Source organism: Hylaeus volcanicus, chromosome 8, assembly GCF_026283585.1.
Source record: "Hylaeus volcanicus isolate JK05 chromosome 8, UHH_iyHylVolc1.0_haploid, whole genome shotgun sequence".
Taxonomy (NCBI): Eukaryota; Metazoa; Arthropoda; class Insecta; order Hymenoptera; family Colletidae; genus Hylaeus; species Hylaeus volcanicus.
The window spans coordinates 6,366,286-6,393,021 of NC_071983.1; the positions used below are offsets into that span (position 1 = coordinate 6,366,286).

Sequence of the window (26,736 nt, forward strand, 5' to 3'; positions counted from 1 at the left end):
ATTTTTCCATCGCTGAAAAGGTCCTCAATCCTCCAATACCTCTATGCCCACAAGATCATGGGCCACTTTACATTCCATACAAAGATGTCGAATAAATCTTATCTAACGAGCAACCAACCAATCGCCATTTCTATTCACATAAAGAAAATAATTTTCGCTGAAAAAGACCTCGGTTCGACATATGTATCTCTGGAACTTTAAATTCCATAAAAAGGTAGCCAATTCTTCTATACCCAGCAACCAACCAAACATTCCCCACCCTTCGCTCGTAATTCGCCATTTTGATCCAGATAAGGGTCCAGCCCATCTCCGCAATTTCCCCTAATCGATACGGTAACGTATCGCGCACGTTTCCCACCGTTTTCGCAATCAGCGTTTTAAAGGTCTCATTTCCAATTCATTATTGCCCCGCGATCGCAATCGGAAAAAGCAACCCTCCGGTTTCTCGGGACATTAAGAGCGATCGATCGACGTTTCTTCGGAGCTGAAAATTCCAGGAGAGCGGGAGCGCGCGAAAGGAATCATCTCGAGCGCAAAACGTTTCCCGGACTCGAAACGCAATCTCGACGTGGAAATAAAACGAAATAAAATAGAAAAAAAATAAAAAAGGAAAAACTAGAGACAATCCGTCGACTTCGCGTTCGTCGAACGCTACCGCTCTCCTGGACGGTTGAGAAACGAAAGGGGAGGGGGAAAAGATTAAAAAAAAAAAAATAAAAAAAAAATGAAGAAACTGTTGCCGTCGATTTCCGATTATTTCAATTTCACGCGAGTACTTTCGTCGCTGGCTGAACGAGACGGAAAAAGCTCGACGAGCTTGACTTCTCTTTATCGGCCGGCTACCCTCTTACCGTACGCTTTTCACCATCCACTCGCTGCGAGGAACGGAAAAATCACGCGTCAAAGCGAGATCTCGACGATTGGTCGTCGGGGAATTTTCGCGTCTTGCTTTTCTGCCACCTGCGTTTCCATTTTCGTGGGGAATATCGACTACTTGTCGCTCGCGACCTCTGAAGAGCTCGTTTCCACGCGTTCCGTGATCGGTGGATGCGAGACTCGCGAATGAAAATTTCATCTCTGACGTTTCCACGAACGTATCAATTTTTCCTTCTGCCACCTGTGCTCGAATCTTCGACTTATACGTGGAGATATAGCTGTACGTTTTTTACACCATCCTTTCAATTTATATTTTATTTATATTCGAATCACTTCGTCAATTATTAACGCAGGAGTCGTACGAAAAATAAGCCACCCTACCAGTCGTGTTCTTATTTGACTCCTCGTTCTATTAATTATGACCTCTACTATCCTACGATTAATAGTACTGTCTATGTATAATATATCTACAGGGTTTCCCAGCCTAAGTGATACAGAGCTCTGACTCCAAAACTATCGGCCGAATGCACAATTTCAAATATGGAAATTGCACGGTAAAATGGGGCTCATGTTTCAGCGCGATGGAATTTTTGTTAACTTTGTTATTTAACGTGATATGATGGTCAAGTTCCGGTACAACAAAAACGGTAATAATAAACAAAAGTTTGATCGTCGCATTAGCATTGTCTCATCGAGATATTCGATCCCGGATCACGTTACTGTTCATTTATCGTAGAGAAACTTGTGCGTTTAAGGAGACTGTTGAATTATGTTGTTCTTCACCCTTGGTACTCTCATAAAATTTCAACGTTTTTAAATGCCCTCCGTATTTCTGAATCTAATTAACCGTTTCATTTATCACGAGAGAAGATTTCCCTCGTAAATAAAATTCCTGTGGAGTCAAACTTGTTTACGCCCACTCAGGAGGGGGTGGGCAATGTTTCTACACCTTTATTGTAACTCGGAATCGCGTGACCTGTCGTGTCACCGTTTTTTGGAGGGTGCTGACGAGTGTGGCAACAAGAGGAGCAACAGGGCTTGAAAAGTGCTGAAATTTCTACTCGCGCCCCTCGAGGGGTCACTGAGTCCGTAAACCCTAGGGTTCGAGTATTCGAGTATTTCTCTAGCGAAATATGGTCCGCGACAGTCAGACCAAAGCTGGATAATTCATTCCTCTAAACTCATAGAAATAGTAATTTTATAACCTGCATGAAATTGCACAAATAATTGCAGTCAGTTTCGAGAATAGTATTTACAATATTTATATTTAAAAACTACCATTTATCGTTAGCATATCAGTAGCGTCTATTATTCGAATTTCTATTATTTAGCACCCGAAGAACGTTTCCTGACGCCGTTTAATACGTTGATCGCCACGTCACCCATACATGGGTGACAGTGCTTCTCACTGAAAAACAAAGACTATTAATTCTGAAAGTTAAGTGTCATAGAAAATGAATTTAAATGAAATGCTTGAAATTTGACGAAGTTACAGAACTAAATGCCAAAAGTCTGTAAACGAAATTAAATCGAGGTAGAAATTTTCAAGAGTATTAGTCCGGCAGCGAACGTGTCAAAAATGAATCCTAATCGAACGTTCAGCATGAATTATTTCGCGCCTCTCGCGACCGAATAACCTCTACCCCCAACGAACTTTCTGTTCGTGTGTGCCGTTTTCCCATTCGAGAATTGTAGGCCAATCGCCTCGATACACCATCGGCCCCCATTTGCATTTTACGATCTTGTTTCCAGCGATGGCTATTTGCTGCCGCTGTCCTGCTCGCGTTATAGTTATGGTCGGATTAAACGAACGGCGCTGCACCTAACGAGCAATCGTGTCTAATTTTCCGACGAGAAATTACGCTCCTAAGGTGTCCATAAATCGTACGATCGGATCCCAAAGCTGACTTGGCGTTACGAGAAACAGGGTTCGTGAAGTCAATAACAAATTATCGTATTTTGTTGCAATGCTTCGACGTTGCTTCAAAGTATCGCGAAGGAGAGTACTATAAACAAGGGACGACTATCAATTGTGCCATTCATTGCGCAAATCGATCAACTCCATAAAACAGAAAGTTGAGAAATGCGATGAAATATAAAAAGTTATGATCGTACCGAGTGCTTTGATACATAAATTGAAGATTTTTCAAAAAGTCGAGTTGATCGATTTATACTGTGAACGGGCTCAATTATCACAGAATCAATAATCGATAATGAATGCATCATTTTGTAGCCTGAAGTTATCTATCGCCAATTTTGCGTTTCGACTTATTGATTTTTGGAGATTATCTTTCGAACCTATAAATGTTACAACCGAGTTAATTTCCACCCTCGTTTAGTAATCGGGTCTAAAGATAAATAATTCTACCAACAACGGAGCAATGGAAGATTTTGTGGCGAATAAAATGTAACGCGTGGAGAACGCTGCTCGGGGTTATTTAATATTCACGAGTAAACAAATGATGGCCGACGAGTATCAGGGACCAAACTTCCGCGTGATACGCCAAGGACCTTATTATTAGTGAATCGAATTCGCGAACTAATGAATGTTGGTTTGCATCGGAGGCGCGAGGGGACCAGATGCAAGTAACGATGTGGGCGTCGAAATTTCGTCGTTGGAACGATGAAACATAAAGTAACTCGCCAACAAAATTTTATAATACGTTGGTACGCTCAAAATTTATTTTGCTGATGCATGATGATCTTTTTCATGCATTTATGGTCCAACAGAATATGACAAACGTATGCTAAACGAAATCAAAAGTGTACCGATGCGGAACAAAATATTAATATTGTTATATTAACTAATACATTTGAACGTAAAGCATAATGTACATTTCTTGTAGTACAGTTTAATAACAATTGTATGTCTCGATTGAAATTGAAAAAGGAAAATTCACGCGTGGAAGTAGATGTAAGTGTACGTTTTGCACAAGGGCGAGGTACGGTTACAGGCTGCTATTAACCTAACCTCCATCCATATTAATAGTTCCCGAGTAAATAGGACATAAATAACGATACCAACTACGAAACTTCGAACTGGGGGTAATCGAAGATGAATAATAATGCCAGCTGGTCGATTCTGAATGTGTACCTTAGAAACCCGATTATTAATCAAATTTCTAGTATTACGAACACCGTTGATCAACCCCCTCGACACTAAATTTTTATTTTAATCTCCGTAAAAAAATATTCCTGGGTTATCTTAGGCTTCACCTAATTATCAATTAAATTCATAGTGTGTTCATCGACCCTTTCGTTACGGAATTTTCATTCTAATCGCGACAAAAAAATATTCCGTCTCCGTTATCAATTAAATTCATAGTACTACAATCGCAACCCCCTCGACACTTGAATTTTCTTTCTACGCCTATTTTCTTTCTACCCATAAAAATAGTCTGTACCCATATCTATGCTTTCAGACTCGTTTCTCGCGGCGTCTCGTAAATAATACATCTTCCTTTTCACCCCCTTTCAATTTCCTCGCCATTTCCCTTCAGCTTCAACTCGCCAATACACCCTTAATAAAGTTTCGGACGAATCCCGCCTGAAATTGTCCGATTCGAGGGAATCGTGATCGTCGTCCACGACAAACAAGCAAACAAACGACGATACCGCGTCGACGGGGGTGGGAAATCTATGGTCCCAGAATCGATTCTCGCGGTGCCTTGTTCGCATCAACGGATAACAAACAATACGCGCGCGGGATGAACCTCGAAATCTTTGTTTGCCGTCCGTGTATCGCGTTAAACGTCCCCGTTGAAAGCCCCCGACGCTCGTCCATGTAAATTCGCGCGGCGATTGTTTTGCAAATTAGTCCCGCGATACGCGAGCTACACCACCCGCTATATTGTCCGTTTCTGGATCGATTTTATTTCTCCCCTGGCACGAAACGTTACAAAAGAACCATACAAATTCGTTCATTTTTCCCTTTCTTCTCTTGGAAAAGATTCACGGCCATTGTCTTCGTAAAATTGCGAATCGCGTGTCCTTTCACGGGACTCGTTCCGCGCGCGCGGCTTCGAAATTTATGAAAAACTGTTAACTTTCTGCAAACGAGAGCTGCAGTTGAACTATAGTCGCTTTTTAACGATCTCTGTTTTAGCTGGATTTTTTAACAAGCAAACTGACATGACGACCGTTGTCAAAATTGATCAAATCCAAATATACAACAAAAATCATCACAAATAACCGCTTGTATCTCGAGGATCTAGAATTCTTTTCCTCGACGCTATAACATCGATTCGATCAAGGGAATCCCATTGTTTCTGGGGACAATTTCCATCGGACGCAGTCGTGACGTTCGATTAATTGCGAAAAACTGGCCTGAGAAGTGAATCTGGTTTGGAATACCGCTCGCCGTGCGTTTAGGCTCGGAGACCCGGTTCGTGGCGCGGAACTGACACGGAACGATCCACGATTTCCGCCAGATCCGCGTTATCAGCGCGATCTGAATTGAAATGCAGGAAGCGAGTAAATCTAACTGGCCCGCGAGTAAATCGCGGGCTCGTTAGGTCAGCCAGGGATGCATCGATTTTCCTCCCACGGTTCTTCTGTCTCCTATTATAATTTAATATTCCGAGTTGCATAGATAATTGCTCCTAGGTTCTGTAAATTCGGTCCGAAAGTAAAATGTAGGTCGATTCTCTTGGTAAATGTCTTCGCTTTGCTTTGCTACTTGAACCTTTGCAGTATATTTGCGTATCGTAATTTTTCATTTCTTCGCACTCTCTCTTCTCGCATTATTTTCTTTACCATCAGACCACGTCGCCTCCACTCCTATTCGTATTCCGACTTTTGGCGTTGTACTATATTTTCGCTGTACATTCAGGAAGTGATTGTACTGGTATTCATGTACATATGATTACCCTTTCAAGTTTTCACGAACTTTGTTTCTATTTCGTCTTCTTTCCATCTTCTTCTCCTTTCCCTTCAATCATCGCGAGTACGCCTACGCACCTCCACCCCCTCCACTCGTACTCGTACCACCGAGTGGGGGGCAGTCCTCGAACGACCTTCGGCGACGCACATCTCTCGCCTCTACAAATCAAAGAGCCAGACGTCACGGTTCCCAGCCAGTTTCAGAAGTTTGGCGCAACCTGGCTCGACAACCGGCCAGCCTGGCGGCATCTGCATAAATTTGACTTGCTAAGCCCTCGAAAAGCCGACCTGCCGCCACCTGTCGTTGCGCTAGATCACGGGCTACGTGAGGTACGGGCGGCCAGGCGACGTCAGTAGGTCGAGGAGTCCGTCTTCTTGGAATGTCGCGGTTCCGTTCGGCGTCGAGGAGCTTTTTGTCGTTGCTCGTTAATCAGCTTCGACCTTCGGGGGTCCACCGTTGCCATTTTCACCGGCACGCCTCGCTCTCCTGGGAAATCGATTTAGCAGCGAGACAAGGTAGCGTGTTCCAGGTGTACAGAAGCCTGGATGGTAAATTTAGGATGACGGGGATATCGCTTCGGCGACCTGGCTAGGTCGACTATTGGCCCACTACTTGGGCCGTTTCGACCCGCGGGATGACGGATCTGGGATTTCGGTCCAGAGCGGTCGAAGGAGTGGGCTCTTCTGTTTGTTGTTCGTGGATGAATGGCGGCATCTTCCGATGAAGGATGGAGCTCGTGATTCTTGTCAAGATTTCCCGAGGAAGAACTAATTGACAGTTTGCTACGTTCGGTTGAATAGGTCAGGGATCGCGGGGGTTGTCCGCAGTGCTCGGGAGGAACGTCAAGGCAATGTTGGTTCGTTAGTTATGCTACCCCCTGGAACTGGTGACCTATCGTGTCCTACTTCGATGAACTGCGCATAATTTTCCCCTGTAGTCTCGACACTTCTGACCGCACTTGCGTTTCTAGTGAAAGATTTCCTAGAGTTCCCTTCCTAGAGTTGAATCTTTTTCCTATACTCTGTCGGTAGTGTAACGCGTCCTGTCGGTAAGACTCTGCAATGTGGAACCCTGATTGGTCGACACATTTACCGACCGACTGTACTGCGTTACCAGTAACTCTGCCTGTTGTATCGACCAAACGTTCTACCTTACCGAGCCATATCGACAGAGAATCGACATATCGAAGAGATTCTCTTCTTGGAGAATAAAAATATTATTTTTAACGTCTCTCGTACGATCTGAACAGGGTAAGCCTCGCAGAAGCGAAAAACGACAGGTAAACTGCATTCTTCAATTGCAGCTAGCAATTCATCCTCACCTGTCCTGACAGATTTTTCATCAACCCGAGGATTATCAATCTTCGGCAAATACTCAAAAGAGAAACACTTCGGATCGTTCCAGCAGTTGTTTACACAACGTTCTCGTCCGACGAGGATCGATCTCCCACGGTTCCCAGTTTTCCTCAGTTTTTCAAGCATCCGTATCACCCCCGTTCGCGGTGACCCGGAATCCTCGCGAGAACTTTCTTGACCTCACGTGTCTCGGCGGATTCTCGCTCGTTAATCTGCATTCTTGGGCCGATCGACGTAATTCCAGGTTCCCCTGGTCTCTATCATTTGTCACGACGTCGAGTCGCGTACTCCGGGACATTTTTAGATCCCTCCATATAAGTTCGTTCATCGTTTATTCATTCGGCTCGTTTAAACAACGTCCCGCTTCTCGTTGGGTTGCCACGAAGCCTCTCCACCGATACCTTCCTCTGCAACGGGGATTAAATTTATTCTGAATAATATTTCACCCCGCGTCGTTAATTTGTATAATAATTCCGGGAATGACGAGATCTCCGTTGATTGGGTCTTCGAGTGTTCCCTCGAAAGACACTTGGAAATATTCGCCCACTTCATTTTTCAAACGTCTGACAAGGCTTCCGAAAGAGTTAGGATCCATCGGCATAGCTCGCGGTAATGCAGAACATTCTGTCGGTAAATAAGTAATCGGAGTTCTTCAATGCCGTGTCTTACCGACAGAACGCGCCACATTATCAACAGAGTACTCTATAGCAAAGTTGTCTTCGTAGAATCTCATCCTGTTGATACAATAGGTACCGGTAATGCAGAAAATTCTCTCGGTAAATAAGTAATCGGAGTCTTTCAATGCCGTGTCTTACCGACAGAACGCGCCACATTATCAACAGAGTATTCTATAGCAGAGTTGTCCTCGTAGAATCTCATCCTACCTCGATCTTGTCTACAAAATCATATTCTCTTTTATGTTTTTATCCTCGTTTCGGAGATATCGCGAAAATAAAGGCACTCCGTCGCCCTTCGAGCGACAACACCGCCAATCTTCCCGTCGTTTCACCCTCCCGCGGAGGGTTGACTGTGCTTTCAACCAGCATGCAAAATTCAGGCGCTAACGAGGCCGAAAGACCTTCGATAATCGACGAGTATCGGGCTACGCTGGCTCTCGCTAACTACTGCCGGTGCTTAAACCAGTTTAAACTTCCCGTGGACCTTTTAACGGGGGTTGAAACGCGGACACTCGCCCCCGCGACACCGCCAGATACCCCATTCGCTGGCCCATTATCTTAACGAACACCCTTTGTGCTCGCCGACGAGCATTGTGCCCGCTCGTTACAAGACTCGAAAGCTAGCAACTTCCCCCGGCGATATATCGCTCGGGGGGTTGGGGATGATGGAGACTAGGGTCCTTTTCAGGACGACATCGATCCCTCTTTATCCGTCATGGGGACAAGTGTAATTTCTTCGACTATTTAAGAGACTGGACCGCAGCTCGGAAATTAGAGGGTGGTTAATTTCTGGAAAGTCTCGGGGATTCCTCTTCGCGATCGAGAGGTAGAATCGATTTTCTTCCGATGGTTCTCAATCGTCTAAATTTGTGTCACATTTTTTCGACCGTGTTCTTGTAAGCGAAGCTTCTTATCCGGGGCCTTGGCTGAGGTTATGAAATATGGCAGATCTAGTCAGTGATTCTCAACTCTGTTTCAACCCTTGACACAAAAGCTACCGTGTCAGGACGTGATACCCCATTTTTATTAACGTGTATCTCATATCAACACTGGTTCTCAACCCCACCAACCCTCGAGAGACTTATCTTCAACCATAAACTCGACGCATTTACTTTCAACCTTGGAAAACAATCTCCCACTTTTGCAACGCAACAAACGAAAATAAATATTCTCCATCGATAATTCGCGTAATTACACGAATCCTCGCAAACATCCGCGCCGAGCGCGTCGAAAATGAATTCCGGGTGATTTTATCAAAGTGACGCGACCGTCGCGGATTAAAATTCGCCGAGAAGAAACGTCGCCTCTAATTTGAAATCCGCCTTAATCCTTCCGCCAATTAAAAAGCTCCGCGAGAAGGGATCTTCTCTCGTCTCTTTTATCGCCTCCCCTTCCGCAACCTCGTAACTTTCGCGGTCTTTAATTTCTCGTTAGGGTCGGCGACGAAGCACCGCCATCTTTTTACCAGGCTCCCCCGAAGTGGCCTGAACGGTGCTCGAATGTTTATCCGCGGAAAGCAACGCGAAACTCGCGATCTTGTTAATTCATTGCTTGTTCTTTTGGCGAGATGAGAAATTCAATTACGCTCTTTTTCATCTCGCTGCGACTCCGGATCTGCTTGGACGATGGATCGGAGGTTCGGGGTGAATTTAATTGGTGGCTAACGAGGAATTTTCGTAGTGAGTTTATATTTTTCTTTAATACATATTAATACGTCTTTGAAGAGGCTTATCGTAGTCCTCTAAATTAAATGGAAGCTTTCTCTTTAAAAAGGCTCCTGACTAGAATTTTCTTTGCAAGTTAGGGGTCCACTATAATTTCGTTCAATCCGTCTAAATGACGTACATGGATCATGTGGTTTGTTAAATCCTCTATATTAAAATAAAAACCCAAAGATACCTTAGACTCTGCACCAGTGCTTCTGCAGTAAAATGAACTCATTATTATTCATAAATCTGTTATACAGCCTCAAAATTGAACGCTATTTTCTTTCTTCGACCACGTTATAATTGCTCCAGAAGTAACGTTCATCTCGTCCAGATGCGTTCACGAATCATCTTAGTACCATAAATTTTCTGAACGAGTACAAACGCACACAGGGTGGCAGAAAAATCGTGGGACGCGTTCATTCGTCTCACTCCGCCGAATTACGGCGGTTCGAACCGGCCACCGGCATTTTTCCCAGTTTGTACAAAGCAGGGCGCGTGAAACACGCCAGTATGTTTCAATTATTCGCGGCTCATTACGCAGCGACGGAAATACGAGCCGGGGGAGCAAACGTAACCCCGTAATTGGGCATTAAAGCTTGTTAACTGCGGCTCGACTCGCGCTGCGTTACATGAAAATCTCGTCTGAGTTGCGATCCTTCGATCGAGACCGAATAGTATGGATCATTTGATCGGGGAGACTAGTGTTCTTCCCTTTTTATCAACCTCTCGCGCTGGAACGACTACAGGCAGTCGAGAGTCCGTTATCTTAGGGAACAAAATGTAACGAAAGCAAATGAATTCGTTTCGTAGTATATAAAATATTTATACAAAAGGTATCGAGATATTTGCTGAAAATTGAAATCGAGTGGCTTTCTGTATCGTACTTTCTGTATTGGTTTGGATATATCATCGTGTAGAAATGATTAATAATTAACCCTTAAATGACCTAAGTTTCAATATTTGATACCGGAATATCGAATCGAATAGTACACTTGCAACTAGTTCGTTTTTAATATTTGGCTGTATGTGTGTTAATTTGGAAAATCAAGCTTTCAAGGGTTAAGATCATTGTACAAGGTGTCCCTAGAGCTCCGCAGCTCTCGTAGAGTCACTATAAGAAACAGTTCTCAGCGCAAGAGGTCGATACACAAGCGTAATTTCTATCAAGGGAGCGATATCAAGAAATTTGCATCTCGATCTTTTCCTTGTCAACCATTTCCCCGCGCGATTTCCGAGGCCGAATCTCCTCGTTTAAATCCAGAGAAACGCGAACGCTCAGCGATCGCGTTCACTTCCCGCGAATTTCTCGTCGTGCTCCAACGAGCGTCTCGTCTCAGCAACCGTGAAAGTACTCGCGCGAGCGTCTCACTTATTTTACGGTTCGAACTTAACTCTAGACTTAACGCTTGCGACTGAAAACTACGGGACTTGCTCGAAAACGCGTTTTCAGTTCGAGGGGGGGAGCTTGAATCGAAATCTGGAAAACTCGACGAGTGTTAACTTCGGAAAACTCGGAAAACTTCGAACGGGCGTTATATCTAGCATTGAAATACTCGAAGAATACAATAAAATAAAATTACTATGCCAGAATGATGAAATTATACAAATTCTCGCTTTCTAAGTGAACTCATCTGAGAGTCTTTGATTTTTCTTTTTAAGTTTATGCCGTAATATGAGATGCGGGAATCGTTATTCAAAATGAATCAAAGTTCCATAAGAGGAATCGAGCCAGTTTGTATTCTTCTACTTTCTAACTCCGGCATTGCGCGAGATGAACTGTTCGGAAGAAGAAGAAAGAAAGAAAGAAAAAAAAAAAACTCGTCGAGTCTTCCTGTAAAACGGGGCGAAAAACGATCGGCAAACTTTCTGAGGGTGTGGGGGTGGGGGCGGGTTAGGTTTTTGAAGAATAAAGCGTTCGGTGTGAAATCGGTCGTGCGATTCCCGTGTACATCGTGTGAGAGAGCGGGCAGTGCGAGGCGATATACAATATTCTATACAGTTTGCGTTTCGGTCGTCTTCAGAACGATTCCTTTTCGTGCGCGTGATTTATTTATCCTTACCTTTTCGGACACTTCAGGGGATCGTATTTTCGACACTCGGGCCCTCCGCAGTGTCCCTCTTAGGCCCAGCGTACGCCCGCGAAACTTTCTCGCAATATCTCTTTCCCGATCATCAGACAATCCTGTCTTTTAACTTGCTCTCTCTCGCACGCTCTCTCAATTATATCTCGGTACAATATCGATCGATCTCTAACTCTTTATCATTGATCGCAGAGGAACTCTATATTGGGACAACAAGAGACTCGGCGTCAGACACGTGTTTCTCACGGGTTTCGTGCATCTTTTTTTTTTTTTTTTTATTATTCATTATCTTTTCTCAATTACTTTTGTTACTATTATTGCTACTATATTAATTCAGAAGTTCGTGACGCCAGCTGTTGGGTCGTGTGCTCCCTGGCCAAGTCACGGCCTTTTTTTTTGTCCATTATGCACGTGGCACGTGGTGTCTCGACACACTTTCTTTCAATTTTATTTATTTAGAGTTTGTGTAGCTCGTGGCGTCGATTTTTCTCTTTCGAGCGCGTCCACCCCTTCAACTTCGTCGGCTTTTGCGCTGCGTCGCGCCACCCACGTCGTCACGTTCACCTGGCGTTCATTCGATTCGACCAGGTGTACGCGTCGCATACGTAAGTCGCGGGTCTTTCGATTAATTAGGCGTACGCGTCGGTGGCGCGGCGCACGCCTCGGATCCTCCGCCTCGCGGTTCACCGGAGGCGTCGCGACGCAGGTCGACGATGGCCGGAACCGCTCCACCGGACTTTTGAAAATTTTAAAACATCTTTTACTCGCGATAACGCGACGTGACTGGCGACTTTGCGTTGAGATAATTCCACAGCAAAATTTAGCGAGTTTAGAAAACAAAGATTGGAACATTTTATATCGGAAAACTTTTCAAATGCTAAATTAAAACTTGAAAATATTACACTTCATAAAAGATTTATTGAAAATACTTTCTCCCATTAATAGAATAAAATAGTTTCTGTTACGAATTAGAATTAGAAATACAATCCTCGTATATAATGCACATGTATCGCGATAAAAATGTCTATAACATCTCCTCTGTGTATCAAATCACAATTAAAAAACATTGTGCAGTGAATCAAGTACAATAAATGAATTAAATTGTTTGGATGCATTGTCGCCGACTTAAACAGAGAACGTGGATAGACAAAAGATCCCCAGACACGTCCACAGTTTCGATGTTTGATAACCAATAAATTTGTGCGCGGTTTTCGAACCGCCATCGCCGTCACCTGCCTCGCGATTAATTCTGGCGGTGCCGTTTGTCCACGTAAACTTTTGAAAGTCTGACTCGATTCGCTTGCGTTAGAGTGCGGTGCTGGAGAATTCAATTACTCATATACGTATACTACAATTACGAAAGTTTCTTTGTTCTTCAAACAAACGATGCTCGAGATTCTGTAAACTCGAGAAAGAAAATGTTGTAGGAACGTTACTTCTTTTTTCGATGCGCAAAATTACTGCTTATTTAATTATTTTAATAAGTAATTTTAAAAATTTGACAAGATTTCTTGAGTCGAATGGATCGATCGACATTACGCGCGATAAGACTGGTTTCCAAAAATCGCTGTCATCTCCAACCCGCAATAATTCACGTAATAGTCACATAAATAAAAGATCCACGACCTCGGCTCCGCCAAAATTCGAGATCTCGACGTCCCGCGGCGTCGAATCGCGGAGTCTCTCATCGCGATTCGTCCGAGAGGCTCGAGCGTCTCGCGTGGAACCGTTTCTCGCTTAAAACTAAACGCGAGACGCGCTCGTAAATCGCACGCGTACAAGAAGAACTGTTCGCGGGTGATCGAAGGTTGAAATCGATCCACGTACGAGTATATAAACGATAAGAAACGGCGTTTACGAGCGCGATCGATCGCGTGTCTTAACGTCTAAGAGATCAGTCTGAGATAGGCGACCAACGCTCCGCGATTGTTATTGAATGAAATCTTACAATTAGTGATATTAATGAGAGAATCTGAAGAAGCGATAGGAGTCATGGTCGCCTGCTGACCGAGCGAGAGGCGACCGCGGGAATTGGAACAAAATTCTGTTGTTTATCTCGCGCTCGCCTCTCGCCTGCCCCTGGAAAGAAGTACATATCGTGTATCGATGAATTAATGGCGAATGTATACATATATATATGTATGTATATATATATATAAGTATAAGAATGTTCATGCACACCTCAATCTTTCTGCCCTCAACCACGGTGCCGTGTAGCCTCTCACGTGCCCGGTCCGCGTCAGCACTATTTGCGAATGTTACAAAACCGAATCCCTGCATGCAAGGACAGACAAAACAACATGCATTAAACTCAACTTACAGACTGCCAGCGCTCGCCAAACAGCCGACCGGCACACCCGACATTTCGTGCTTTTTTGTCCTCGATTTCTGTCCGACGCAGAAACTCGCGGAAAAACGAGGAGGAAAGAAAAACATCTTCGAGACGTTTTATGGCTCGATAGAGGCACAATTTTTGGGGGTGCTCCGTGTTTATCCTTCGGAGGCAACCTTCCCGCGTGGTTCTCGATCGGGCGCGAATCGATACGAGCGACTTCTCATTCAAGATTTCGCGAGCGGGTCCACTGAGGTTGCCGCGTTCGCGCGACCCCTGCTTCTTTGTTCTCGTTTTTTTTTACCCTCCGCGCGGCTCTTTCGGTGTCCATCTCGCCCCCGCGACCGCCCTCTCGCTCCTTTCATCCACGAAACTATTCTTCCGTTTATTTCTCGGACGCACAATGGCCGTCTGCGAGGGCCCGCGCTAATTAATTCTCGAGATTCTCTCGAGACGCGAGGAGCACGAAAGTCTCGCGGCGTATCTTTATCGCGTCTGGAGCGTCGACGGAACCGCCGCGACGCGTGTCGACGATCCATCGAGACGATTCAATACCGTGGTACTCGGCTAGAATTCGGAAATTTATAGACACTTGACGCGAGCGAAACGTTATACGGATTTTTAATACGCGATATATGCGGAATCGTGTACTCTTACTCCGAGGGATTAGAGTTTCATCGTAACGGTGCCGTGAACCAAGTACTTGGTGCGTGTGACTAACCCTTTGCACTCGAGGCTTTGATTTCTGGTATCTATCAGGAACTCGAGATGCTTTCTTAGCATTCTATTGCAACGAATGCTAAGATTACATTGACTTCGAAAATGAGATATTTAATTTGCATCAACGACAATCGTTTTATTGGCACTTCGAGTTCCAAAGAAATGAAACCTAAAGAAAATCTAGTGGCAGAGATGGGCAAAACCCTAGGCTTCGAATAAATTTCAAGTTTGCCGATGTGTTTATTTCGTTTCCTTCTTTGAGAAATGTTCAAAAGAGGAAACGAGGCAAACATATCGGCAAACTTCGGATTTATTCGAAGCCTAGGGTTTTGCCCATCTCTGCCTAGTAGTGACTGAGAGTCACCTCTCGAGCGCAAAGGGTTAACATGTATCGTATGAATGTTTCGTCTCAGCTCCATTTCTACGGGTTAATAATTATACAAGAAAAAGAACTTTATATCTATCGCAAAAATCAGTTTAAGCTTCTAGGGCCAAAATTGCGAAACGTACCCGATACTAACGATACTACGTTAATTTTTACAATTCTCGCGTGGTATTGAATCGTACCCTTTAAAGATACTCGAAACAATTGCTGTGAAATTGTTCGTGGACGGTTTTTTTTTTTTTTACCCCAAAAAGCGTTGCGTCGGAGCGGAAGAAGCGGGTCGAAGGGCGCAGAATGGGCCGCCAGTGTTGCCGTTGACTAACCGAAGAGTGAAACGAACGTTAAAGCACGGTTTTTTCCTTGGCGAAATGTCGGTTATGCCAGCGGGTCTGCGAGCGCGTCATACTGCTTACGGAGACGCACCAAACAACGTGCAACAAATAAGTAAATATAAAATCATGGTAAGAAATCATGGTCATGGTCACATTAATCATCTCATTATCATATCATATCATATCGTGTCATGTCATCATGGTCATCGTCATATCATTAAAGACTCTTGCTTGTACCGATAGGTGCGTGTACGAGAAAAAGAAATTAAAAAATATGAAGAAGTGGGTGGTTAGTACAGCGGGAGACGAGGGAACGGAGGAAACGGGGGGGGGTTTGGTGGTCTTTCGTGGAGGGAGGGAGGGCGATGGGATTTAATACGGTGCGTGTGTGTGAGAGAATCGCGCGGGTCTGTGTGCGTGTGTGACCTGTTCCATTCGCTTCGATAGCGGTGCTCGGAGAAATTTTGAAAGTCGAGGCCCGTGGACGCTTTTTCGAGCTTCGTCTAAAATTCTCACGACTCGAGGAGAAAAGGATATCTTCGGAGAGTCGACGCAGCACGCTCACACCTTGCTTGGAAATCGAAACGACGAGCAAAGTCGTCGCTTCTCGATTCGATAATCTCGACTCGAACTACTCGCCCAAAATTGGCTGTTCTTTCTTTATCGCAAGACGAAAGTATGGATTATACGAAGATGAGTTAAAATTGGTTTTCACTGATGGAAAGTAGTTTCTCTATCTGCTTCAATGCATCGATTCGAAGAAAATATAAATAATCGAGAGTTGACTAAACAGCGACCCTGCGTACCCAGAGATCTCCGTTTTCCTGAAAGCACCCCCAACGAAAGGGAAACTCCACCTAAGATTGGTTTTCACCGATGGAAAGAGTAGTTTCTCTATCTACTTTAATGCATCGATTTGAAGAAAGAAAAAAAAAATATACACGTCGAATCGAGTAACCTCCTCATTTTCGAAGTCGGTTAAAAATATAAATAATCGAGAGTAGACCGAACAGCGACTCTACACATCCAGAGATCTTCGTTTTCCCTAAACCACCCCCCCCCCCAACGAAGGGGAAACTCCACGTTGACTGGTTTCGAAGCCTGGCAAATCCTCTCCGAGGCGTCGGGATCCTTTCAGCTGCCGCGACCTTCGCCTCGCAGGGGTGTTTCTTTCTTAAAGAAATTAATCAGAGTTTCGCGAAAGTAGAGGGTGGAGGCCTCGCGCACGGATAATCGAGTTCCTCGGGACTCGACGCCCCTTCCGTTGGGCTGCCAGGGGCGGTTACGTATCGAGGCTGTTGCCGCGGCTGAGAGAAATCGTATTAAAGCCAAATCAAATACGGCATCTTCGAGGAACGAAAGAGAGGAGGGAGGAACGCAAAGTTGCCCGTTGGCCCCTGACGTAATGCACGCCGAGACGAAACGCGCTCTGTTTTCCCCTCGAGGAGCACATCGTAACTCGTTTTCGCCCGGGGTGCTATAATCGAATCGATGGGGGGAAATTGAATTGCCCCGCCGAGAATTGCCTTGGAATAATCGAGCTACAGTTTCACCGCGTTTCGTTAATTAATCGCGCGGGTTAATTGAGGAAACTAGTCTGGAGACGGGGGAGAGGGAGGAGGGGCGGCGTTCCGTGGGAAATCTTTGCAGTAATTCACTTTGGTGATTTTCCGAACGAGCGGAGGAACGTGTTGCGCTCTGTGATGTTCGATGGATTCGGAGGATCTTCGAGAATAACGTTCGATTGTCCAGGCGGCGTTCTTGTGAATCGAGGTTCGATTTTCTGTGGCTACTCGGGAGGAATAATGCGGAAGGCTTGTCCAGAGAGTTCTAGTTTTAGAAAAGTGTACCTAGGTCGACACAAAGGAGAAAAATGATTGAAATTGCTCGAGGATAAGCGAACTTGCCACCCTTAACTCTTTGCACTCGAGGCAGTAACTCAAGAGGTGGCTCTCGGTCGTCACTAATGTAAGTTTGACGCAATAAATCAAGCAACAATAATGTTTGTATAGGTTTAACAACGTTGGAACTCGCATTCGAATAACTCGCACTCAAATCTCAAATTAGCTACGTCTACGAAGCCAATCTAAGATTACCGTTCGTGGCAATAGAATGCTAAAAAAGCATCTCGAGTGTAGATACCAGAAAGTAAGGCCTCGAGTGCGAAGGGTTAATGTCAAAGATCACTGACCTCTCTACTCGATCTCGTCGTCAACGAATTCTTCGTTTTAAACAGGCCTACGACACTTCTAATATCAAATTAATCGAAGACTCATAGTAACTAACCTCCTCTTTTTCGAAGTCGGTTAAATATCTTTGCCATCGACAACTCTCCGAACTATTTCCACGACTGTTTCAAATCTCATCCGAAGTCTTCGAACTCATACTTTGGCTCGGTGAATATTTTACCCTCGTCTCGATTTCCACCGAGAGAATTCGGGAATACTCATCAAAATAGATGAATTCACAGTCCGACTTCGGAATTAGAAAATACTAGGTGGAATATTTCAGCTTATGCGTTCGCATTGTTCCACGTGGCGAATGGTACGGACGGACATTTTTGTCACGAGGTATGGACGCGAATTGGAACAAGAAAAATATGTTACAAACAGACCTGGACGCCTCGAACCTGAACAAATATCCCAGTCGCAGGTGCAATCGCATTCCGAACTTTTCAGCGAGTTTCCACGTCGCGAATCGGTACGCACGGCGTCGACTCACTTGGGAAATCACCATAATGTCGATAAGCTGCGCCGACGATACAGCGGACGGAATGCGTAAAGGGAATCGAATAGACAAGCGAACCGATCCGCGTGTCGAGTAAGGGTACAAAATGCATCGAACTGTACGGTATCGACCACGGACCCGAGACTCCGCGTTTTAAATAAAGCCTAGTTTTCATAAAACATGATAGCAGCGGGAGAAAATGGCGCCGAAGGGAATTCAGATTTCGTGATCGGAATTATTGAGGAACGTTATCTCTGCTGCTGGTCGATACAGGGAGATCGAAATCGAGAATTCCTTTTGGATAGGGCGTATTCGAATAAAAATTAGAAGAGGATTTCGTAAGCGCAGAATAATCGAAGGCGGGGAAACGAAAATTTCGTTTAATTTTAGTTCGATTAGAGAAGACAGGAGACAGATTTAGGCAACATTTTTTAAGTAAAATTTGATTCTCTTTAAATAGTTTCGCAAGTATTTTAACGAGTAACGAATGTATACTAAAAAAAAAAATAGAGAATTTATAGGTCCTTTAAGGTAAATTATGTACAGGAAAATAGATTCGCTCGTATTGCGAACGTCACTTAGGGAAATTCATTACAAGCTCTTGTTTATGGAAAATTCCACGGAACTTCACAGTACTGAAATCGAACTAACATTCGACTAATAAATAGTCCAAACGAAACGTTGGACTGAAATACATTGTCGTAAAATGTTCGTACCTATTTTCCTCGGTAATTTTCTTGGCAGAAAGTCCGGAAGAACGGTTTGCTAGCAAGCTTCACGCGACGAGAGATCGCGATCTCGGACGAAAAGCTCTTTAAACCTCTTTTAACCTTATCAGCCTTCGGAAAATTGAGGTTGGCGTGACCTGCACGCCAACCTCTTCCTCTTCTTTCAGGAAATTAATCCACAACGGAGTCTTACAAATCTTTCGACCAGTGGCAGCGATACAGGCCTCGCGTTAATTCTGTTGAAATAAAAATTCTACCCTGAACTCGCAAACTGGAAATTCGAAAGAAACAGCTTATCCAGCAGGATGAAAATCGAACTTCGAAACGAGGGAATCACGTCCTAGAAATCGAGGAAAATCGATCGAGACGGAAGTAGATATATCTTCGTTAGGCAATGGCTTGGCTCGCGGTGACGTTTCTTCGTCAAAAAATGTCTCCAAGTGTTACTGCGTAAAAGTAATTTATTTTGATCCTTTCTTGATACGCGACCAATCAAAAGAATTTTATTTATCAAGATCAAATTTAATTTAATTCAAATTTCAAGTCGTACTCGGAAATTTAGAATAATAATTTTATTAGGCTATCCTAAGCTCCTCGCTAAAAATTTTTATAGAGATAACAATGTTGCCTATCCCTGGCTTCGGGTGATGCCGAATTCGTTTCGTGGTCAGTCTCAGCGAAATCACAGTGCCGCCATTAATCAGCGCCACTATCGTACAGAGATGGGCGAAATTCTTATCTAAGCTCACCCTAATTCTACACCCTTATCTACTTTCGCAAAGTTCCTATCCTTGCTCGTAGAATAACAATTAAAGTTCGCATTGCAGAAAGAAATATCTCACAAACACTCTTTATCTGCTTCTGCAAAGTTCTCATCGCTGGTCGTGAAATATAAAAAAAAAAAAGAAAGAAACCTGAAGTTTAAATTATAGAATATAAAAATTTGAAACGAAGAAACAAACTGTTAACGAGTCCACTTTGTACGTGTTTTTGCGTTGATAAGATCGTCTTAGCTTTTCTTTATTTAACTATGTAATCGTAGAGTTCGATACGATCGCATTTGCCTTCTTTTAGTTAACTAAGTTAAACAACGAGAAATGAGAACATCATTTCTTGGATTTATTTCAACGTGTATTTATTTAATATATTGACTCTCGATGCTCGTCATTTCAAAACTCAGCTTTTTATTATTAAAAAAGAGGAAATTGGCGTTGCAGTGCAATTATTTCATATCGATCGATACCGATAACATCGACGCAAATTAAGCGTTTGTAACGACCGATGCCATTTGTCTTTGTTTAAACACAGCCTTGTTTTCCTCCTTGGTTATTAACATACTGGCTATAGAATAATTAAACAGGCCATTTTTTATACGCTATAAATACTTCAATGACATCTCAATGCGACCTGGTGCTTCTAAATTGTTCCTAATCGAAGGAAAAAGTTATCTTCATCGAATGGAGCAATCGTGCATGACACGTAGCCGATTACCAATCCAAGATCCGTCGAAACGGATACGAGACAGTGTAAGTAACATGTCTCGGGCTACAGATACGATCTCGAGATGACTAATTGTCTCGTCGACTGTGATTAATTGCCGCGACTGACGCACCAAGAAAACGCAATAAGAACTACGCTCGTTTGTTTAGCGAGTACTTGGACGATTGGGCATCGAAAACTGGAGTCGGACATAGATTAATGCCGAGCGAAATGATCGAACTTTTGCAACAGCTCGTTTCGCTGTACTCGATGTTTGACGTTTCAATTCAATTAGAATGGTTGTGGTATAGTTGGGTAGATTAGAGTTGGGTAGTAGAGAGAAAATGTAGTCAGATGACGAGTTGAACTTCAAGTTTCAATTATAGCAGGAAGTGAATTGGTTTGGGGGTGAAGAAGTGCCTGAATGCTGAGTTAGATTTCAACTTTCTCAACTATCCTATCGATTTAATTAAACTGCAAGCGAAGATATGGCCAGATGTCGAGTTAAATTGAACCGTCAACTATACCAGCGACTCAATCGAATCGAAGTACAAAGAAAACTGCGAGCTCCGCCACGAAACTTAAAATACCAATCGAATTCCCAACGAAGAAATTGGCCAGATATCGAATTAACGCGAGCAACTCGATCGAATTGGATACGAAGAAGACGGATGTCTACGACACGAAGTTAAAGATACCCAAGTACGACTCGAATGGCCCATAAACGTAGGAATTTCGCTCTACGGTACTCCAGTTCCACGTTTCGTTTTTCCGTAAAGGTCGTTGGTCATCGTTAACGACTTCCTTAACGATTTCTCGAGTCCTCGACGACGCTACTCTCCATTCTCTCCACGGCCGCGAAATCCTGCATCGCAACCGCCGAGGTGAAGATTTCTCCCGCTGGTAATGTCCCACCGAACCGAACATTAGAAGTCTTCCGCCTTGTTCTCGCACCCTTCCAAAGAGGCTCCGCGCCTTTATCAAACGAACTGCGACAACGGAGTCGCGATTTGGCGGTTCTCCACTCCAATTAGGAGACAAATGCGCACACAGGCTTCGATTTGACGAGGTTTCCTCGCGTGTTACGGGGGAAGTGACAGTGATCAACGTCGCGTGTTGGAGTGTAACAATGATCGACCAATTACTTAACAGCTAGGTGCAAGACGTGGCAAGACAGAGTAGAAGGAAAGAAAAAAAAAAAAAAAGAGAAACAAAGGTGTTAACACTACTTCCACCGAGTGTGAGCGTGTGCCGTGTTCCAGAAGAGACAGCTATCCAACGAACAACCAAGACAAACGATCAGTCGACCATACGTTGTGTGGATTAATGCGTGATTGTCGATCAGGCTCGGAGAGGGAGGGATGAAATCGTCGTGATTTATTAAAGGGAGGAAATTGGATCGGGTGATTTGTGTTTCGTCGCGATTGAATCTTTTATCGCTTCGTTTTTATACTTTTTCCTGTGATCAAGCTCGCGAAAAATTGCTTACGTTCGCCGGGGAACGAAAAAAAAAGAAAAAAAAAAATAGTAAACTTGAACAGTAAAATTGAAATCCACACGTGGATAATTGATACGCGAAACGTCCGTCGTGAGAGTACTGCGAATCCATTTGTTTCTACGAAGTAAAATAAAATGTTTCTCTTATTCGATACAGAGAAGAAAACAGAGGGACTCGTTGAAAAACTGAAACTTTTAACGAGAATCACGATTGTATACGAATACGTAAATAACCAAGAACATCATTCTCGAGAGATACATGCAATAAAGATCCGAAATAATACGGACCTCCACTTTAAGATACTTTTAAGATACTTTTAAGGCACTGCTTCCATCAGCCTCGTTTCTCCCAAAAATGGATTCCCACCGTTCGCACAATGAGCGGCTCGTTTAGGATAATTAAGATAATCGGTGCGATCGTCGTGTGTTCGCGCGGATAAACGTTCCGTGCGTGTTCAGCGTTAAACGTTCGGAGGTGGGCAATTAGGGGTCGGAAAGGAGGGGAAATGGAAGTGGAGGGAGACGGGGAGAGGGGAACTTGAAGAATACTTGAAGTTTGTGACCGAAGCTGGCAAACAGCGATATAAAAGCGCACAAAACAATACGAGATTCAAGATTATATATATATAGATACGTATAGAGAGAGAGAGACAGAGAGGGTGAGTCAAGAGACAAGGAGTGTTTGCGTCTGTGTTCTGCAATGGAAGTGGCACGAGATATAATATATCCCTCTCTCAGTTTCCATCTTTTCCTTTCTGTGATCTCTCCCTCTCGTTAACTAGTACCTTCTGGCCAGGAGTCCAAGGGGTTTCAAGGCTTCCCGTAGGAATTCTTTCGATCAGTGTTGCAAATTTCACGGACGAGAAACCAACGTCGATGGGATTGCTTCCCGAGCTCTGCGAGATCCCTTTGGAAAACTCTCGGTGAATCTCCAGATGGAATTCTCACTCCACGGATAAGGGTAGCGTAAACCGTTATTCGTCGATTTTTCTCGCGTTACGTTCGCGGATGGGGCGTTTGAAAAATATTAGAATCGCGACGTCCGAGCTTCCACTTGCCGCGTTGAATTTTCAAACTCGAAAGGGTGGGGATTTCGAAAATTCTGGCACCATCGCGGAGCACATTTGAAAAACGTTTCGCGAGATCAGACCGTGCGTCCAAGCTTCTACACAGGGTGCAAGACGTATATTTACCTTTTTTATCGGGGTTCAACCATAACGTGGCTAATTTCGAACAATTTTCAACTCCACAAAAGCCAAGAGTTCGACTACGAACACATTTGAAACTACTTTGAATAATTTTAGAAACTGGAAAAAAAAATAAAGAAGTAAGAAATAACTCAGAAGAATGAGTCGATAGAAATTTGTTGAGATAGATGGTTCCTGTGCGTTTCATTTTTATTTATTTAACGTCTTTACTGCACGCAGTTCGTTATATTATGCTACGCGAAGCGAACGTTAATTTGCCACGAGAAGATAAAATGCGAGAAAATATAGTGTACAAAGAGGCTCCATTCCTCCCCGCGGAAAGATAAATGGGTTCGAAGAAGCACGAAAAATAGTTGTTTCTCAAAACGTCGTATGGTTACGGTTGTTATTGCACCCTTAAGGATTCGAGCAACGAAGACGTTGAATAAAATAAAATAAAGTAGAACCCAGCCGATCTCGTCTAAACAAAATTTCCTCCAATTCAGAGGCGAGATTCCATCTCTGAAAGTCGCTAAAAATATTTCTCTTGCACCCCGGAGGACGTGGGAAAGGTGACAGGGTCGAATTAGGAGGTTCGCTTCGAGGAGATGTCGAGGATGTGGGACGTTTTCGACAGAGAGAATAATGTTGTTGCAACGAGAAGAGCCAAACGGCGCGTGAAACTGTAAAAACGTCGGATATAACGATTGGTGAGATCGAAAGCAGCATTTCTCTATCCTAAGACACATACGTGAATAATAAAAGTGGTAGAAGCCAGGGCCTTTCGTTAATACCTTCGACTCGCCTAGACAAAAGCGTGCGACTACTATTTACATATATAATAATGATATAACAATCAGATAGAGATACGTACGTACATGTATAACGTGTCTGTGTGTGTGACTGTGTCGTGTTTGCGTGTCGGTGTCGATATACATATACGTATATTCGTTATATATACATATATATACTTAAGAAACTTCTGGAGGATGCAATGGTAATATAAATATGTACGGTATCATGCTGTATGCGTTGGGCAGCAACCAACGGATTGTCCGCTGCAAAAACGAAGCTATTCTTGTTTAATATCCCATTTCGTTTACTCTATATCTCTGCATCAATCGTTTCTATTCTTCGATATTAAAGCGAACCATAAGCGTTCGTAATAACTCATGTTTCGAACGTATTCGCTCTAGTAAAAGTCTAACTTACGTTAAAGGAACTTACTGTTTGAGTCTCAAAGTTTCACTAGCGCCGCCAGCAGAGGAACCACGCACCCTGTCGCGTCCTGCGCGAGGTAGGTGCGCAGAATTCTTTCCACGCATCTGCCCCGGGCACGCATAGCATCAAGATGATTAATTCCTCCCAGAATATGCGTCGATAACACCGAAAATGGTCGACGTGTGAAATTATTTTCGAACAAATAAAGCGGACATCCCATGCGTTACAGCCCAACACGTTTTGCAGGTGGATTAGTAGAGACTCGGCGCGAGTGTGTGAACCATAATACTGTGTGTTGGATAGATCGAGACCGTAACAGGTCTCTCGAGAAGTTATCGAAAGCAGGTCTGAGCTCGGAAAGATCGACTCGGTGGACAGGCAAAGATCGCGGTAGTTTGTTAGTCGGTGACGGTAATATTTCTGTTTGAACTTGCTGCCGCTGATCGTATCGTGTGCTGGCCTTGAAACGCCTTGGGGAAGACTCGTCGCAGAAAGAAAGAGAGAGAAAAAGGAACGTAGAGTGGAGGGTATGGTTAGAGAAGTATAGCGTCGGATGAAACGAGGTGTGACAAAGTTTCATCAAATCAAATGGGGCAGCATCTCCCGAGGGTCTCCTCCGCGACCGGAAGTGGCGGCAGTCGGCTCACCGGGTGCACCGTGTGTCCACTGCTGCGTCCATCGTTCGGAACGATCAACGAACGAGAATCAGAAGACGTTAGAGCCTCGATTACTGCTCGAGAGCCATCTGCACGAGGTCTGTGCAGGTCGACAGGTAGAGGGACTGGTCGCTTGAGGAGGTTTTGCACATGGTAGGGTTGCGAGTGAGTTAGGTCCTGATTAGGTTGTGATTAGGTTGCGTGACGAACCTCGATCGTTGAAGGAATCGTAGGTTCGTTTGCTTGCAAGAACAGAGGTCAGATCATTGCTTGGAGAGCTCCAGTAATTCACACGTAGGAAAGATGGTGCGTGATATCAAGGAAAACTTCCTTGTTGCTGTGCAAAAGTGGATTTCTTCTAATGTACCTCCAGCTTTTTCCTGCAATAATCCAAGGTCCGTTGCACGGCAAATTACTGTAACCTCGATTATTGCATCAAGTGCAATAATCTTCTTACAATGGATCGAGAAGTGAAGAAGGTGGTCGCTTAGTCGGAAGTGCATCGGAAGAGGAAATGGAACTATCAGTGGTCTACGGATGAACCGAGTTCCTTCGTGATCGGTTGATTCCTGCACGGACCTCGTACATCGCAGGAACACCCAGGCTCACTTTCCCGCAACAATCGAGGTTCTATAATGGTTAGATCCGCGAAGGCTGTTGCAAGTCCAGCTTCCACCGAACTGTACAAGAAGATGGACGTTGGGAGGCCGCAGGAACCGCCGAGAGAGACGCAACGTGTCGGGGTGGTGGATGACAGGGGAGGGTTGGAAGTATGTTTTTAGTTACTTCGTACACAGTTCGTCGAAAGCAGCCGCGAACACAGTTACGCAAGGTGCACCGAGCTGCCTTATAACCAATGGGAGCTAAATAATGATAAAATGCGGAATGCTAGCTAGTAAAAATGCAATAGCTCGTCTAACAACTACGAGAACTAACACCATTGGTTATATTATGGTATGTATGTACGTGTCGCTGGCACATACTCAGCGCTAGAGAAGCGCGCCAACCACTGCCCAAAAAGCGAACTTGGTCTCTTCGTTCCACTGATCCGTATTCGAATCGAACTCTTCTAGAATCCCGCGAGTCCGCGAACTTCAAGATCGAAGTAGCGAAGAAAGATTTTGACGGAAGTCGGGCAACGGGATCGGCGCACTCCTCCGCGCTGCTCTCAAAGTATATATATCTCTTCTCCAAAATGCTGCACTTCATTAGGGATGCCACATTCCATTTACATTGACGAAGCTTTCGAGAAAAGGTCTCTCTCACAGACTCGCGCGATCATCACTCTCTCGCTCACCTTACGGCTAGGTAGCGTGGCTCCCGCGACGGCCATCTTCTTGCCAGGTTAGAGGACGCTCGCAGGAGCCACGCGAATAATGTCGTGCGTGGTCGTGACGGGATCCATCGAGGGGTTTTCACGTTTCAAGAATAAAAATGGGCTCTCCTTGATCGCCGTTAAATTTTATTAACGAAATCGTATCGGATAATGTATATAAATAAATAGACTGCGGACTATGTGGGGTAGGCTAATGTGGAAAACATACGGAATGTATGTAGAAAATTATATTATTAATATAGCATATAATGTACTGTGAAATGTACTTAGACAAATATGTATAGAAATAATTCTATTAACACGTTGACTGCCGAGCTAAACTCGTGAAAATGTCTATAAAATTCTAATTTTGTCACGAGGCTAGATTAGATAATTTAATATTCATCGCGGTATTTAATTTCTTGACGTTATCAAGTACACGGAATTTATACAGATTTATTTTCGTTATTGTTTTACCTTTGGGACTGATTCGTTTAGTTCATTAATGATAAGTCATGTCGCTCGTTTCTGGGTGACGCGGCGACCAACGTGTTAATCGATCCAATAATATTAACCC

At 44.0% G+C, this 26,736-nt stretch overlaps 1 protein-coding gene across 1 annotated transcript in view; it reads right to left on the minus strand.

Moving 5' to 3' along the window:
* Nucleotides 1-26,736, minus strand: part of LOC128881118 (RNA binding protein fox-1 homolog 2) — a 99,423-nt gene that overhangs the window by 64,796 nt on the left and 7,891 nt on the right. Inside the window, exon 3 of the mRNA XM_054131852.1 lies at nt 11,560-11,688. Within this exon, the coding sequence (XP_053987827.1) occupies nt 11,560-11,688 (129 nt within the window). The remainder of the gene's footprint in view (nt 1-11,559; nt 11,689-26,736) is intronic.